This window comes from Gopherus flavomarginatus, chromosome 14 (genome assembly GCF_025201925.1).
Source record: "Gopherus flavomarginatus isolate rGopFla2 chromosome 14, rGopFla2.mat.asm, whole genome shotgun sequence".
In the NCBI taxonomy this organism is placed as follows: Eukaryota; Metazoa; Chordata; order Testudines; family Testudinidae; genus Gopherus; species Gopherus flavomarginatus.
In genome coordinates this window covers 36,987,690-37,004,172 of record NC_066630.1, presented here as the reverse complement: position 1 = coordinate 37,004,172, position 16,483 = coordinate 36,987,690, and the positions used below count along the sequence as shown (strand labels likewise).

Sequence of the window (16,483 nt, the reverse complement as noted above, 5' to 3'; positions counted from 1 at the left end):
GAGTGCTGAGTCCAGCTCTGAACAGTCTCTGCCTCATTAACATGCTGTGGAATGAGGGTGTTCTCAGACGTGACTATCTGCCCACACCCTGCTCCTTTTATACCCTGTGAACAGAGGCCACGTGCAGGGGTGCTGGGATGAGGAGTGCTGGGGGCCTTTTAGAATTATAATCCTAGCAAGGACTTAAAGCAGGACTGGAGTGAGCATAAGGCAGGTACTAAAGGTGAGGGCTCATGCTGGAAAGTGCACTTTTTTTTTAGACCAGGGTGGGCAAACTTTTTAGCCTGAAGGCCCCAGTGGGTATACAAATTGTATGGTGAGCCATGAATGCTCATGAAATTGGGGGTTGGTTGCAGGGGTGTGCTGTGGGCTGGGACTGAGGGGTTTGGAGGATGGGAGGGGGATCAGGGCTGGGACCAGAGGCATAGGCGCCAACTTTCTCCAGTGCCGGTAGGTGCCTGTGCCCCTTGTCCCTTCCCTCACCCCTGGTTCTGCCACCATTCCAATTCCACCCCCACCCCTGGCCCCACCCTAACTCTGCCCCCTCCCTGCTCCTACTGGATCGCTGCCCCAGCCCCATCTCTTCCCCAGGGCGTCACGTTCCCCCTCTTCCCCCGCGAATCAGCAGCTGTTTCACAGCGCAAGCACTGCGAGGCAGGGGGGAGAAGGAGGAGGCAGAGGTGAGCTGGAAGAGGGGGGCAGAGCCATGGGCAGCTTTTTTTTTTTCCCCCATGGGTGCTCCAGCCCCGGAGCACCCACAGAGTCGGCGCCTATGGCCGGAGTGCAGGGGGGGTTGAGGCAGGGCTGGTTCAACCATTTAGGAGACCTAGGCAATTACCTAGAGCGCTGAGATTTGGGGGGGGTGGTCATTTTCTTTGGCAGTGACTGCAGCGGCCAGATCTTCGGCCGCCCTGGTCGCTGCCGGCATTTAGGCGGAGGGAGTTGAGGCAGCAGAGCACGGGGAGGGCCGCCTGCAGCAAGTAAGGGGCAGGGGGCGGCATGCAGGGGAACTCCCCTCCCCAGCTCATCCCTGCCCCGCCTCCTCCCCGAGCACACCGTGGCTGATTCACTTCTCCCACCTCCCAGGCTTGCGGCACCAATCAGCTTAGGCACTGCAAGCCTGGGAAGCAGGAGAAATGAAGCAGCGATGGTGTGTTCAAGGTGCTCCTGCTCATGTATGGAGCAGGGGTGAGCTGGAGCGGGGGGGGTGCCTGGGGGTGGGGAGCTGCCACAGGGGGGTGCCTCAGGGCAGAGGGGGGGAGCTGCCGTGGGGGGGGGCGCCTCAGGGCAGGGGCATGGGAGGAAGGGGGGTGCAAGGTGGAAGTTTCACCTAGGGCACGAAACATCCTTGCACTGGCCCTGGGTTGAGGGCTCTGGCTGGGGGTGTAGGCTTTGTGGTGGATTTGCGGATGAGGGGTTCGGGAGGCTAGGATCGAGGACAAGATTAAAAGTTTTGACAGACCGGACATGGCCATAGTTTGCTCGCCCCAGTTGTAGACAATCAGCTGGATATGCAGCAAGATCGCCACACACTTGCAGCGTGTTCATTTGCATTTGACTCTGTGTTCCTTCTAAAGGTTGGCAGATCATAGCTCATCTGAGACCTTGGAAGCCAAAAAATCCTGCCACACCAGTAGATTCAAGATGATGGTTACGGGCACCTCTGACCGAGAGCATTTAGAAAGTGTCTTGTTTACAAAATCCTGTTTAAATGTTATGGACCCACTTCCTCATCAGTTCTGACTCCGTGGAGGCTCTGACCCAAAGTACAATCAATGTACAGACCTTGGGCCTTAGATTGAGGATGGCAAAGGGATATAATGTAGCAAGGTGCCCAGCTCCCTTGGCTTTCACTGAGAGTTGTGTCTAAAGCTCGCACTGGAGCCTTTGGAAATCCTAGCTTTCATTTGAATACGCTGCTTTTAAAAATAATAGAATAATTAATTTCATAGTGGAAAGAAAGACCAAGAATAAGAGTGTGTATGTGTGTAAAATATATAAAAAAATTGGTAATTAGTGGTTTTCATCAACATTGACAAACTGCTGATTTCCTTTCAAACTCTCCCTCTTCAGATAGGTTGTTACAGATACCAGTTCAGTTACAAATTAAAAATACCCTGGCACAGCACCAGCACGGATTTACCCTTTGACTTTACTTCCCCTTTTCAGGGTGACTCATAAACTTCACTTTCCCGCAGCAAGCAGCAGTGGTTTTTGCTGGGGAGGATCTGGCTTTTGCTAATGGCAAAAATAATAATAATGCACTGTCTTGTCAATAACCAAAGTCGGCTATTTCCAAACTTGTGGCATTTGAAGAAGCCCTTAAGTGGAAGTATTTGGTGTGGTAAGAAGTATATGCAGCACTATATAGTAAGGGCCTAAACCGCTAGCGGTAATTCTGCTGCAGGCTGTAGTGTTTAGGCCAACCTCCATATATTTTGTACTCAGCTTAGTCATTCAGTGTGGTGTCTCTCAACCTCCAACTGTCATAAGGGGGGACTAGACAACAGGAGAGAGATCACTTGAAATTGTTCTGTACTGTTCATCCCTCTGAAGCACCTGGCACTGGTCAAAGACAGGATACTGGACTAGATGAACCATTGATCTGATCCAGCATAGCCATTCTTATCTATATCTTAAGGAACACGTACAGTCTTGGTGTAAATGGGTGGAAACCTTCATGACTTCAGCCAGGCTTGAAGTTGGTCTCCACCCAGCATCTGTGGTGTTCGTGGTGGGTATTTAGTCACCCAGTTCTTCTGGAAGGACTGCCTCTGCAGATTTGCCGTGGGTGGATCTGCAGGGCAATGAACAGCAGTTACCACTGAAAAACCCATCATTTGCATTCATGAAACTGATGTAGCTAAAGACCTAGCCCACAAAAGGGGACTAAACCCTGTCTTGGTGCAACCACAATGCAGTTCAATAGCTGCCTTTTCTTTTGGGAGTTCAGTCTTGAAAATGGCTGATGCCATGTATTAGTTAATAATGAATGGATGCAGGTATTAATAATCAGCAGAACATTTTGCAGGTGTTCACATGGTTGCTGTGCTGTTTCTTCTGGTTGTATCCTTATGGAAATCCATGAGTTATGCTCTGCACAGGTTATATCTCATGCATCTACAGTAGTCATAAAAATCAATGCGTTATGGAGAAACTTTCAAAGGCACTCCTGTGTTTGTTTTTTTGAGGTCTTTCCATTTTTGGGAGCCCAACTGTCCCTTTGGGTTGTTTTTTCTGGAGGGTTATCTAAAATTATTATTTAATTATCTAAAAGCACAATCTACTTGAACCACTAGAAATGATGGCTTTTTTTTTTAAATTACACAATTCCTTTTTAAATTTACAGTAAAGTCTCACAGACACAAGGGGACAAATCCATTCCTGGTGTAAGTAGGTACAACTCCATTTAAATCAGAGCAATCGCACACACTCAATCCCTGGGCTAAACTTGCTGTAAAAGCTTTAGTTAATAAAACAATTCATATAGTTGTTGTTGGGCTCTTAAGCTTCCCTGGATTCCATCCACTTAATTCCCTCCCAACAGAAAAGCCTGCTTTGTGCTTAGAAAGATTAAACAATCATGTCACTTTCATTCATGAAAGTATGAGAAATCACTCTTGAGCGTTAACAGCATTATTGTACATCTTCCAGGGTAGGGAGCATGGCTCTTTGGAGGCTTTTCCTTCCTTGTTCAGCACAGTTGGCATCTTCAGTGGAGGACAGTACTTCCCACAACAAGATGGCAACATTTTCCATACTTGGGTGGCTCCAGGGCTTGGCTCTTGGTCACTGTTCAAATACAGGGCTGGTAAATAGCAACTAAAAATTGCTACAATCTGATGGCTGATGAGTTTGTTAAATGAATTTCTGGTCTCGACTCAGTTCCTAGTGAACCACTGTCCACAGCACAACCCATTTCCTGGCTACAATTGCAGCACATAGACCAAGTGTAGATGGGTTAGCAGAACTCTTCGTTTACCCACAAAATTGGTCTCTCCAGGTCGGAATTGAGACATGTTGGTGGAGCAGGAAATGAGAATCTTGCATTGCTACCTGTTCTGTTCATAACTAGAGGACTTTGATCTCCAAGGACATCTTTTACTAAGAGCTAATTCGTTGTTTCATGGAGACTTGCATTTAATGGACATGTGAAATGCTGGTCATCCCTCTGTTAATTCCCACTAGCTCTTCCCCTAGCGCTGACTAGGTTTGACTTTTGCATAGATGTCATTGTCATCTCTCTGTTTTGGCCGTATCTTCACTTCCGTGTAAACAACCTCTTCCTCCACCTTTGCGTCCCTTTTGTGGAAGTTCAAGTCAACGTAAGTCACCTCATCAGCTGGTGGAGGAGAAGACTGCAAAGCAAGAGGAAAATGAGTGAAGGCCGCTCGTTCCTTTCTGCTTTGCAAGGTCTAAAGTACACGGTTAGTGATGCCCATATCATACTATTATAATGCTAGACCATCTTCCACTGAGACAGGCACTGTAAAAATGTGCTGACTTTTTAGGAAGCTGTATTCTGAGTATGAAACACCTTTAAAGTTAATGGAACAAATGCTGCATTCTCAAGTGTTTTGAAGTTTCTGGAGCTGCATAAGATTCCCTCTTGCCTTGAACCTCCTAGTCCCCCTGCCTAGAACCAACGCTGCATTCTCTATTATCGCTGAAGATCCTGTGCAATCACTAATTTATGTCCTCTTTATCTTTGCTCTAAGGATAATTAATTCTTGATTTCCCCTCTAACTTTTTGAATGTCGTACCACCTCTAATCCTATTCAGGACTAGTGCTGCATTTTCTGTTACTCTGAAGTTCTTGGAGCTGCAGTCTGGAAAAGGAGAACTGATTTCTTTATTACCTTGTATTCCTGGAGTTGATGCTCAACACCCAGTTCCCCTATGCTCGAGAGAAATTAAACGAGGCTCTTATGATAAGCTCTCCAACTCACCATCTCCATCTGATTCATCTCTGCCTCTGACCTGCTTTGAAGTGGTTCTGGAAAAAAAATGAAGTTGTGGCTAAGCTGGTTATTCTTTGATGACCTTTGGGTCACTTAAATGAAGGAGTTAGTTGTCAGTCTGGTTCAGCGGTCCCCAACCTTTTCGTCTGGCAAGCGCCAGATGAAGGACCATGATGTCGGTCGAACATCCGCTGAAATGCTGCCGAATTTCGGAGGCATTTCGGCAGAGATGCCTCTTGATGACGCTGCTTGTCAGCGACAAGCAGCGTCATCGAGAGGTGTCGCCGCTGAATTTTGGCGGTATTTCGGCAGATGCTCGACCACCGGCCAGGACGCGGGCGCATTGGGGACCGCTGGTCTAGTTTGTTCATAGTGGAGCAGTATCTACATCCCACACGTTCCCACCCAAGCAATTGCCAATAATTGGCGGCTTTGTTGGCAATCCAGCCAAAGGTGGAATAGACATGGAGACTGAATCCACCTTTCACACCGTGAGGTGCTTCCTCAGGTCAGGGAGGAGACAGAATAGTCCTACCATTGCCCAGGCGGCATCTGTGCTTAGGTATGAGACTTCACTAACTAGAGCTGCCAGTTCACCATCGCTGCTGTATGTTCACTGGCAAAAATTCCCCAAATTACTCTTTATTCGGCTAAAGGAAGGACACAAAGAAGATTCTATCGGCATCCTATGAGCTCCCCTCATACAGAAATTTGCTTACATTTATTGTCCAAGTAAATCTTACCTTTGGAACACGGTCTGCATCTCCACAAAAGGATACCAAGCACCAGCAAGAAGAGAAGTGTCCCAGCCACAGTCCCAGGAACAATGTAAGAGCTCATCAGCTTTTGGTCATGTGCTGTTGAAAGAAACATTAATTCACTGTTGTCCTACTAGACAGGGGCTACCGAGGCAGGGCAAGTTGAGTTATTGCACCCCTATTACCACTAGTTCTAGGGCAAAACAACATAGTTTGGGTCATGCGTTACCACCTTTACAGGAGTCCTGCTGGATAGGGGCAGGGAAAGATGCTGTGAGCTAGGTCACTAGACCACCACCACCCATGGAATCCTATGGCAGAACAGCCAAAGGAGAAACAGCAAACTGGGTCGTTGCTCCACCACTACTGGAAGAATGATAACTGACACCAATCTGCTGGATTCATTTGTCAGAAGATGGTATTTGCAATGGGCTAATCAGTTAGGATCAAGTAAGGAGTAGCTTACACCCTCACCCAGAATCAAACTGGAACCTGTGCTGAGGTTTAACAAGATTTCCCTCATTTTAAAAAAAAAAGAAAAGACAGTATTCTACAGTTATGGTCCCAAACACTGCAGCTTACAATAGTGGTGCTGCCATGAGTGGGTTGTTAGGGCTGTCATCTAGACATGACTTGTTTTTGTCCAAGACTGAAAGCAGAATCGGCACTATACCAAGAGGCATTTCCATCCCGCTCAAAATTGGGAAATACTGGAAATCTCCTTACAAGAGAGCCTGTCATGGTGAAACTGACTGACTGCTCAATATGGGTGAGAAGAGCTTTTGAACCTGGAGCTGCTTCTCCAAACCACTGAACCCTTTGTGAGTCACCCATCACCAAGCAGCTCAGAGAATTCTGGTGGGCAGCAATGCTGTGCTGCTGAGCGAGGGACATCAGGAAAAGGGGAGAGGGTTGCAAATACTTTGACCCCCCCAAAAAAAGATGTGCAGGATCTGGAAAACCACCTGGAATCACTGACTTCTCACTGCAAATTTCTCCATAACATTCTCTTCTTCTTCTGTTTGCCAGCAACTCCTGTCCCATCAATATCACCCCATGTAAAGTATTAGCATCTGCTCTTCTTTTCCTAGTCCTTATTCTTCCCTAGGAAATATAGTGAAGATCTGAGAGGACAATGCTGCTATTTACCATGGATGGTCACTCTGGTTCCATTTCCACCGCCATTTTTACCAAAGTCACATCTGTAGAGCCCGGAGTCATTCCTATTGATTTTGATCAAGGTGAGAGAGGCCAGGCCTTTTGAGGAATCTAGAGCTGTTGTGACAATGCCTGTTCTGTTCTTCAGCTCTTTCTTGTGTCCATCAGCCCCCGTCTTATACCACGTAACACTGGATGTGGTGCTTGGGTCTTTCACCACCTTGAATCTACACTCTATAGTGAGCTTGTCTCCTTCCGATCCGTTCATTATGACAGGCGTCTGATTCACCAGCAGGTCAACAGCTGCAGGGAGAGAAGCACAAGTGACTGTACCTTGGTGCAGGAACATTTCAGTTGACTAGTGTATGTATATATACAAATATTTTAAATGTCATGGATAAAGATGAGTGAACAAGCTCTCCAATGGGAGGAAGCAAGATTGCTTCTGTGGGTGGAGGGTGTTTCTGCAGGGCTGTGCCAGTAATTTCTCCTCATTTGTTTGCTTTCAGTTCCTTTTTACTCAAGAAGCATGTTGAGATTCTTGGGTGCCTTGTTTCGGTCTGGCTAGAATTACAGGTCTTTCGTAGAAAAGAGGTTATTTTTTGCACACTCAGAGGCCCGGGAGGAGTTCTTGTTACAGGCCTCGTACCTGGGGTGGGGGTAATTTTAAGAATCTCTCCATGACAGCCTCATTCAGAGTTTCTTCCTATCTCAGTTGTGAAGTTCCAGAACCAGCGCCTTTGCTGGTGTAAATCAGCATCACTCCCTTGATATCAGCTGAGGATTTGGCTCATGGATCTGATGTGAAGGACACTATTTGTTGGTCTCATCTGTGACCCATTGGTCCCTTGAACCCATAACCTGAGCCACATCGAAAACCCTTCTGTTCACAGCAAAGAGGAGCGGACAGAGAGCTGTAGACAGGAATTTGAGACTTTGACAGAGGGAGGCTTAAAATGGTGAGGAGGACCCGTAACACCTGTGCCAGCACTGCTTCTGTCTCCTCCACCTGCGCCTGTAGCCAGACAGAGCACCAAAGCATGGATGCTTTTACCCAGATTCTGGTGTGGGCTTGCAAAGACTGTAATTTGCAATTTCCACTTACTGATATCCAGGCTGGGGGTGGCATCCAATGTGAAAGGTGCCTACTGGTGGAATCTCTCAGGCAGCAGGTGGGAGAGCTACAGGAGGAGGTGGCCTGGCTGAGGAACATCTATGTCCATGAGCAATTCCTGGACAGTATCCATGTGGAGACAGCTGATGGTGCTGTCCCAGTTGACGGGACTACTGACACTGCAGTGGAAGAGGAGATGCCTCAGGGTGTACCTGACACACCAGTGGAGGAGGAGGCTCAGGGTGGACACGGCCAGCTGGTTACTTCTAGCAGCGGGCAGTGCTCCACCGCTGCTGCGAACCCTCCTGTTGTGGTAAAAGATACAGCAGAGAAGAAATCACCCCCAACAGTTAAGGGGGTGAAGTCTCGTACCCCTAAGGCTGGGAGGTCTGCTGCCACCACTGATAAGAAACGTAGGGTAGTGGTGGTTGGAGACTCTCTGCTGAGGGGGACGGAGACACCCATCTGTCGCCCTGACCGTTCATCCCGGGAGGTATGCTGCCTGCCAGGGGCCCGTATCCGAGACATTACAGAGGCTTTGTCGAGGATTATCCGGCCTTCTGACTACTATCCCATGCTACTCATCCATGTGGGCACAAATGATACTGCGAGGTGTGATGCTGAGCAGATCAAGAGTGACTACAGGGCTCTGGGAGTACGGGTTAAGGAGTTTGGAGCGCAGGTGGTATTCTCTTCGATTCTTCCTGTTGAAGGTAGGGGTCCGGGCAGAGACAGATGCATTGTGGAGGTGAATGCCTGGCTGCGAAGATGGTGTCGCCAGGAGGGCTTTGGCTTCCTGGACCACGGGATGCTACTTGAGGAAGGACTGCTAGGAACAGATGGCGTTCACCTTTCGAAGAGAGGAAAGGCCTTATTCGCGCACAGACTGGCTAACCTGGTAAGGAGGGCTTTAAACTAGGTTCGACGGGGACAGGTGAGCAAAGCCCACAGGAAAGTGGGGAACAAGACCTGGGAGATGGGTTGGAAGCAGGAGGGAGCACGGGCTATAATGGCAGAGAGGAAGGAGGGTCAGGGCAAAGCTGGGAGGCAAAATCAAACAAGTATCTTAGATGCCTTTATACAAATGCAAGAAGTATGGGTAATAAGCAGGAAGAACTGGAAGTGCTAATAAACAAATACAACTATGACATAATTGGCATTACTGAAACTTGGTGGGATAATACACACGACTGGAATGTTGGTGTGGATGGGTATAGTTTGCTCAGGAAGGATAGACAGGGGAAAAAGGGAGGAGGTGTTGCCTTATATATTAAAAATGTACACACTTGGACTGAGGTGGAGATGGACATAGGAGACGGAAGGGTGGAGAGTCTCTGGGTTAGGCTAAAAGGGGTAAAAAACACAGGTGATGTCGTGCTGGGAGTCTACTACAGGCCACCTAATCAGGCGGAAGAGGTGGATGAGGCTTTTTTCAAACAACTAACAAAATCATCCAAAGCCCAAGATTTGGTGGTGATGGGGGACTTCAACTATCCAGATATATGTTGGGACAATAACACCGCGGGGCACAGACTATCCAATAAGTTCCTGGACTGCATTGCAGACAACTTTTTATTTCAGAAAGTTGAAAAAGCTACTAGGGGGGAAGCTGTTCTAGACTTGATTTTAACAAATAGGGAGGAACTTGTTGAGAATTTGAAAGTAGAAGGAAGCTTGGGTGAAAGTGATCATGAAATCATAGAATTTGCAATTCTAAGGAAGGGTAGAAGGGAGTACAGCAGAATAGAGACAATGGATTTCAGGAAGGCGGATTTTGGTAAGCTCAGAGAGCTGATAGGCAAGGTCCCATGGGAATTAAGACTGAGGGGAAAAACAACTGAGGAAAGTTGGCAGTTTTTCAAAGGGACGCTATTAAGGGCCCAAAAGCAAGTTATTCCAATGGTTAGGAAAGATAGAAAATGTGGCAAAAGACCACCTTGGCTTACCCTTGAGATCTTGCGTGACCTACAAAATAAAAAGGCGTCATATAAAAAATGGAAACTAGGGCAGATCACGAAGGATGAATATAGGCAAATAACACAGGAATGCAGAGGCAAGATTAGAAAAGCAAAAGCACAAAATGAACTCAAACTAGCTATGGGAATAAAGGGAAACAAGAAGACTTTTTATCAATACATTCGAAGCAAGAGGAAGACTAAGGACAGGGTAGGCCCACTGCTCAATGAGGAGGGGGTAACAGTAACGGGAGACTTGGAAATGGCAGAGATGCTTAATGACTTCTTTGTTTCGGTCTTCACTGAGAAGTCTGAAGGAATGTCTAGTATAGTGAATGCTTACGGGAAGAGGGTTGATTTAGAAGAGAAAATAAGCAAAGAGCAAGTAAAAAATCACTTAGAAAAGTTAGATGCCTGCAAGTCACCAGGGCCTGATGAAATGCATCCTAGAATACTGAAGGAGTTAATAGAAGAGGTATCTGAGCCTCTAGCTATTATCTTTGGGAAATCATGGGAGACGGGGGAGATTCCAGAAGACTGGAAGGGGGCAAATATAGTGCCCATCTATAAAAAGGGAAATAAAAACAACCCAGGAAACTACAGACCAGTTAGTTTAACTTCTGTGCCAGGGAAGATAATGGAGCAGGTAATCAAAGAAATCATCTGCAAACACTTGGAAGGTGGTAAGGTGATCGGGAATAGCCAGCATGGATTTGTAAAGAACAAATCATGTCAAACTAATCTGATAACATTCTTTGATAGGATAACGAGCCTTGTGGATAAGGGAGAAGCGGTGGATGTGATATATCTAGACTTCAGTAAGGCATTTGATACAGTCTCGCATGATATTCTTATAGATAAGCTAGGAAAGTACAATTTAGATGGGGCTACTATAAGGTGGGTGCATAACTGGCTGGATAACCGTACTCAGAGAGTAGTTGTTAATGGCTCCCAATCCTGCTGGAAAGGTATAACAAGTGGGGTTCCGCAGGGTTCTGTTTTGGGACCGGTTCTGTTCAATATCTTCATCAACGATTTAGATGTTGGCATAGAAAGTACGCTTATTAAGTTTGCAGATGATACCAAACTGGGAGGGATTGCAACTGCTTTGGAGGACAGGGTCAAAATTCAAAATGATCTGGACAAGTTGGAGAAATGGTCTGAGGTAAACAGGATGAAGTTCAATAAAGATAAATGCAAAGTGCTCCACTTAGGAAGGAACAATCAGTTTCACACATACAGAATGGGAGGAGACTGTCTAGGAAGGAGTATGGCAGAAAGAGATCTAGGGGTCATAGTGGACCACAAGCTTAATATGAGTCAACAGTGTGATACTGTTGCAAAAAAAGCAAACGTGATTCTGGGATGCATTAACAGGTGTGTTGTAAACAAGACACGAGAAGTCATTCTTCCGCTTTACTCTGCGCTGGTTAGGCCCCAACTGGAGTATTGTGTCCAGTTCTGGGCACCGCATTTCAAGAAAGATGTGGAGAAATTGGAGAGGGTCCAGAGAAGAGCAACAAGAATGATTAAAGGTCTTGAGAACATGACCTATGAAGGAAGGCTGAAGGAATTGGGTTTGTTTAGTTTGGAAAAGAGAAGACTGAGAGGGGACATGATAGCAGTTTTCAGGTATCTAAAAGGGTGTCATCAGGAGGAGGGAGAAAACTTGTTCACCTTAGCCTCCAATGATAGAACAAGAAGCAATGGGCTTAAACTGCAGCAAGGGAGATTTAGGTTGGACATTAGGAAAAAGTTCCTAACTGTCAGGGTAGTTAAACACTGGAATAGATTGCCTAGGGAAGTTGTGGAATCTCCATCTCTGGAGATATTTAAGAGTAGGTTAGATAAATGTCTATCAGGGATGGTCTAGACAGTATTTGGTCCTGCCATGAGGGCAGGGGACTGGACTCGATGACCTCTCGAGGTCCCTTCCAGTCCTAGAGTCTATGAGTCTATGAGTCTATTTGCAAGCAGGGCTTACCAGTGTAGGACATTCACTGAAATGTTCTCGAATGCTCAGGTCCTGCTATTTCAACCCAATTTACTCACCATCATCCGAAACAAACTGCAGTGCCCTGGAAATTCTTCCTATTTCTGGTTGTGAATCTAAGTTTTGTTTTGATTTTTGGGCAGAGGGAAGCTGGTCCTCTCAGCTACTGACTGACGTGATCAAAAGAAATCCTGACCCCTTGCTTCCTACAGCATCAAGAGATCAGAACGAAGGAGAAGCTCTGCCAATGTCCCTCTGGCCCCATCCCTTCTTGTTCATGCTCTTTACTTAAAAAAAAAAATTAGACCTCACGTTTAAACGTGGAGTTCTGATATCCATGGAAAAACACTACCTTCTTGCAAGCAAAAAAGGATTGTATTCGGCATTGTAATACATTCTTCCTCTTAAAACAGCCCAAGTGGTATGTAGACATAGCTCATAATGCCCCATTATGGATCCATATAGAACAGGAACCCCCGCGCTACTGTGGTACATAAGGTCCATAGATCTCAGATATTCACAGGAATGATCACTGGCAATTGACGCTACCCAAAGAATCTAGCAGCCAGACTAAAATGTCGTCCACTGACATATGACGAGTCGATACTCTTGGGCAATCCAGCCCTGCTAATTGGAGTCAAATCAATGATGGGGAAGCAGGGGATAGAGAGAAGTCCTCTATTCCCATCCCAAGTTCCTCCCCACCCCCCATGATCATTTTAAGACCTTTAAGGAGCTGCAGGGTTGGCAATTCCTCCAGAGGAGACATTGGTTAGTCAATAGCAACCCAATGAAGCAGAAGCCCTGGTATCTGCAGACCTATAAGAATAGTAGGACAGCATGCCAAGTCCATGACATCCATAGAGACTTAGTTAATGAAGGCCAGTGGCAAATATTCAGAAATGCTTCAACACAGCTGTAGTCAGGAATTCCCCCACCAACACAACAATGACAAAATTACTGTGTAGCTTAGGGGTCTGTTCAACAGTGGCAGGTGAGAAGCCAGAAAATTTAATATTCTAGTAACATGAGAATTCTGAATAGACAGTAATAGAATAAGCTGGGTTCTCATGGTCACTGTTAAAATGTCAGTCCTTACCCATACAGTGGGTGAGGTCACATCTTTTATTGGGACAACTTGAGAGAGATGAGGTTTCGAGCTTACTCAGAGCTCGTCTTCAGCTTTGGGAAACTTAGCCTTTGTCTACATTACCACTTTTGCTGGTGAAACTTATGTCGGTCAGGGGGCAGAGGTTTCACACCTGTGACTGACTAAAGTTTTACTGGCAGAAGTGTTGGTGTGGACAGCACTATGTCCACAGGAGAGCTTCTCCTGCCGACAGAACTAACACTGCTCGTTGGCATAGGACAAGGAGTGCCTGCTCTGGTATAGAACGGTGCCCCCAGGACTTTCTTCCTGGAGACTCTTTGCCTTATCAGTTCTTATTGCCCCAACTCGGTTATGCCTTCAAGTTCAGTCCCCTTCTGAGGTAACAAAGTCCAGCAAATGGCCCTCTGAAGGGTTTTCAGCCCTTTAAATTCCAGCCCTGTGCTTGGGCTTCTAAATAAACTTCTCCTCTTCTAAGGATTTTGGCCACTCTGGCCCAGGCCCACCCACTACTCCAGGTCCCAAGCCAGGGACTCTACAAATAGCAGCCACATGCTGCTTCCTGTCATAATTGTTGCTGCTGCTGTTGTTCCCTGGGCTGCTTCTCATGTTGTCCCTTCCTCTTCACCCTTATCTCAGGGCTGAAGTTCTTAACTCCTCTTTTTCCTTACCAAATGCCAATGCCACCAGAAACTCCCTTCTAGTTCTCCCTTGAGCATCATCAAGGAGCACCCTTCCTTACTCCTCTGGTCCCTGCCAGAACTGACCCGCTCAGGCCCAGCAGTTCCTTTTAACTGAGCCTGGGGTGCTCTGATTGGCTGCTTCCCTGCAGCCTTTCTAGGCAGGTCTGGAGGACCCACCTCCACTGCTCCTTTTATGGGGCCTAGTACACACACTCACCCACCTTGTCTTTCTAATATCTAGGGACCCACATGGCTACATCAACACTCCATAATTTACACACAGCCTATCTCTGAGATAACACTGCATCTCCCTGTCCTAGACTAGGAAGTAGCCGTGGGGGTTCAGTTACCATGTGGGAAGTGTGAGTCAGTGGCAACCACAGTGTACTATCCTGACAATGCAGATCAGAGAAGATAATGCTGCTGTTTACCATGGATCGTCACTCTCGTTCCTTTCCCACGGCCATTTTTACCGAAGTCACATCTGTAGAACCCAGAATCATTCATGCTGGCTTTAGTCAAGTTCAGAGAAGCCAGGCCCGTTGAGAAATCTAGAGTTGTTGTGACTGAGCCTGCTTTGTTTTTCAGCTCCTTCTCGAGTCCATCAGTCCTGTTTTTATACCATTTAACAGAGTACTTGGCGCTGGGTTTCTCCAGGGCCCTGAATCTACATGCTATGGTCAACAGTTTCCCTTCCTCTTCCTTGACAAAGGCAGGGCTCTGAGTCACCAGCAGGTCAACAGCTGCAGAGAGAGAGAAATACGGGTGACTTCACCTTGCTGCAGAAACATGTCAATCAGCTGAAGTATTTAAAGAAACAGTTTTTCTCTCCAGCATTTCAGGCCCTTTTTTAAAACTTGGCTATTAAAATATCCCCTGTGGTTGTTAAGAATTTAACTGATCCTTTCCGGCTTGTAGCCATAGCAAGATTTCTGTTTCCCAGAAACAATTCTGGCCATTGACTAAAAGCAGGAAAATTACAGCTTCCTAAACATCATCTTCAGACATCTCTTTGTATGAAGCCTTTTGATACAAAGCCATAGGCAGGACCCCACAGAAGATGAGGCAAAGTGCCATAGCAAGTGCTGTAGAATTCGTCTGGCCATCTGCTGGGATGATAACTCCTCTTCTGAGTGGCACAATGAGTGAATCTGATCTCTTTGCTGTCTTGTGTTCTAATTTCACTGGAGACTTCATTTTTTCCCTAGGGAGAGTATACCTAAATTTTGAGAATCATACATGATTTGAAGAGAACAGGAATTTATCTTTTTAGTACCACAAAAGAAGAACCACAAAGAACCCTTCCGGGTACGTGCCACTCCCAGCCACAATCACTACAAGGAGAAATGAGGCTATCATTAATGTAGTTTTGAAGCTCAATTTCACTTCACATGGGAGGAGAGGTTTAAAAAGGGAGGTGTTGCCAAACTCATCCCAAGAGATTAGCCAAGAGAGCTGACTGTACTGGGAGAAAGGGAATAAGGAAGAGGACTTTGGGTATGTTGACACGGCAAAGAAAAACCTGCAACTGGCCCATGCCAGCTGACTTGGGCTCTCAGGGCTGAGGCTGCAAGGCGGTTTCATTGTTGCGTAGACTTCCGGGCTCGAGCTGTGGACCAGGCTCTAGGGCCTGCAGGGTGGGACGGCAGTGAGGGGAACTATAAGCCACAGAGACTGAAGGCAACCTCATAAAAGTTCAGATCAGTTTGGATAATACTCAGATAAGCATCCAGAGTGTGAAGGAATATGCCAAATCTTTCGAGCTTTGTCCATCACTCCTGAGCTCGCATCTCACGCACTCTCAAAAGGAGAAAAACCTACCATAATATTAATGGTGTTATCTATGGTTATGGGGACGCTCAGAGAAATTTGTGGATTCCTGTGTTAGACACTTAGATGTGGGTGGGAGGGAAACGTGAGGTCAATATAGTCACTGAGGCGCATTAGAGCACAAGGGGGCGAATGGCAATGAGGAAATTAAAACTGGCTGAAGTTGGAAAGATGCTCGAGGACAGTTACTGAGCCCAGAGTGCGGGATGGGATTCGGGTCCTTGGATCTTTGAGGTTTGCGCACTCTGTCAGCTGCTCCACTAGAACAGAGGAGACAAAGGAACTGCGCATTGAGAACCCAACTCCATTTCTCTTGTTTTGGAGTTACAAATTGTCCTCAGACCGATGTGTTTGGAAACAAACTTGAATTTGCGTGTACAAACAAATCATCTCATTTCTGTTCATGCATTAAACCTGACCCATGCTGGCATTGCCAGCTGTGACTCAGAACTATCACAGGTGAATACTGGCATGCCAGGCGTCATAGCATTCACCAGGCACACCCTGATCTTGTGCTAGGTGCTGTACATCCATGTAAAGAGCCAGTCCCTGCCCCAGGAGTTTAAAGTCTAAATAGACAAGACAGACAGAAGCTGGGAGAGGAACTATGATCTCCATTTTACAGATGGAGGCACAGAGTGACTAAGTGACTTGCCTCAGGTCATACAGCCAGTGTGTGACTGTCAGAAATAAAACAAAAACCTCCTAATTCCTAGTCTCCTGCTCTGGCCACTACCATATACTGCCTCTGCTGTACCCATCTGCAACAGGGTGACTTCCCTGTGAGCTGGAGAGCCAGGGCTGAGCCAACTCCGATTCTAGGATAAGTCCCACCGGAGAGGAATCAGGTGCTTCCAGTACAAAAGAAGCAGGAAGTTGCTGAGAAGGGGGCAAGCCCAGGAAATTGTGGCCGTGTGTGGACA

The 16,483-nt window shown here is 46.7% G+C and overlaps 1 protein-coding gene across 2 annotated transcripts in view; it reads right to left on the bottom strand.

The window, feature by feature from the left end:
- Positions 1-631: 631 nt before the first annotated feature.
- LOC127034447 (obscurin-like) overlaps positions 632-16,483 on the bottom strand; it is a 28,436-nt gene continuing 12,584 nt past the window's right edge. Inside the window, exons 5-9 of one of the 2 annotated variants that reach the window (XM_050923315.1) lie at positions 14,162-14,473; positions 6,869-7,180; positions 5,705-5,818; positions 4,950-4,996; positions 632-4,358 (exon numbers count right to left, since the gene is read on the bottom strand). In XM_050923315.1, the coding sequence (XP_050779272.1) occupies positions 4,197-4,358; positions 4,950-4,996; positions 5,705-5,818; positions 6,869-7,180; positions 14,162-14,473 (947 nt within the window). In that variant the 3' untranslated portion in view covers positions 632-4,196. The remainder of the gene's footprint in view (positions 4,359-4,949; positions 4,997-5,704; positions 5,819-6,868; positions 7,181-14,161; positions 14,474-16,483) is intronic. The other variant, XM_050923316.1, reaches the window with a different exon arrangement.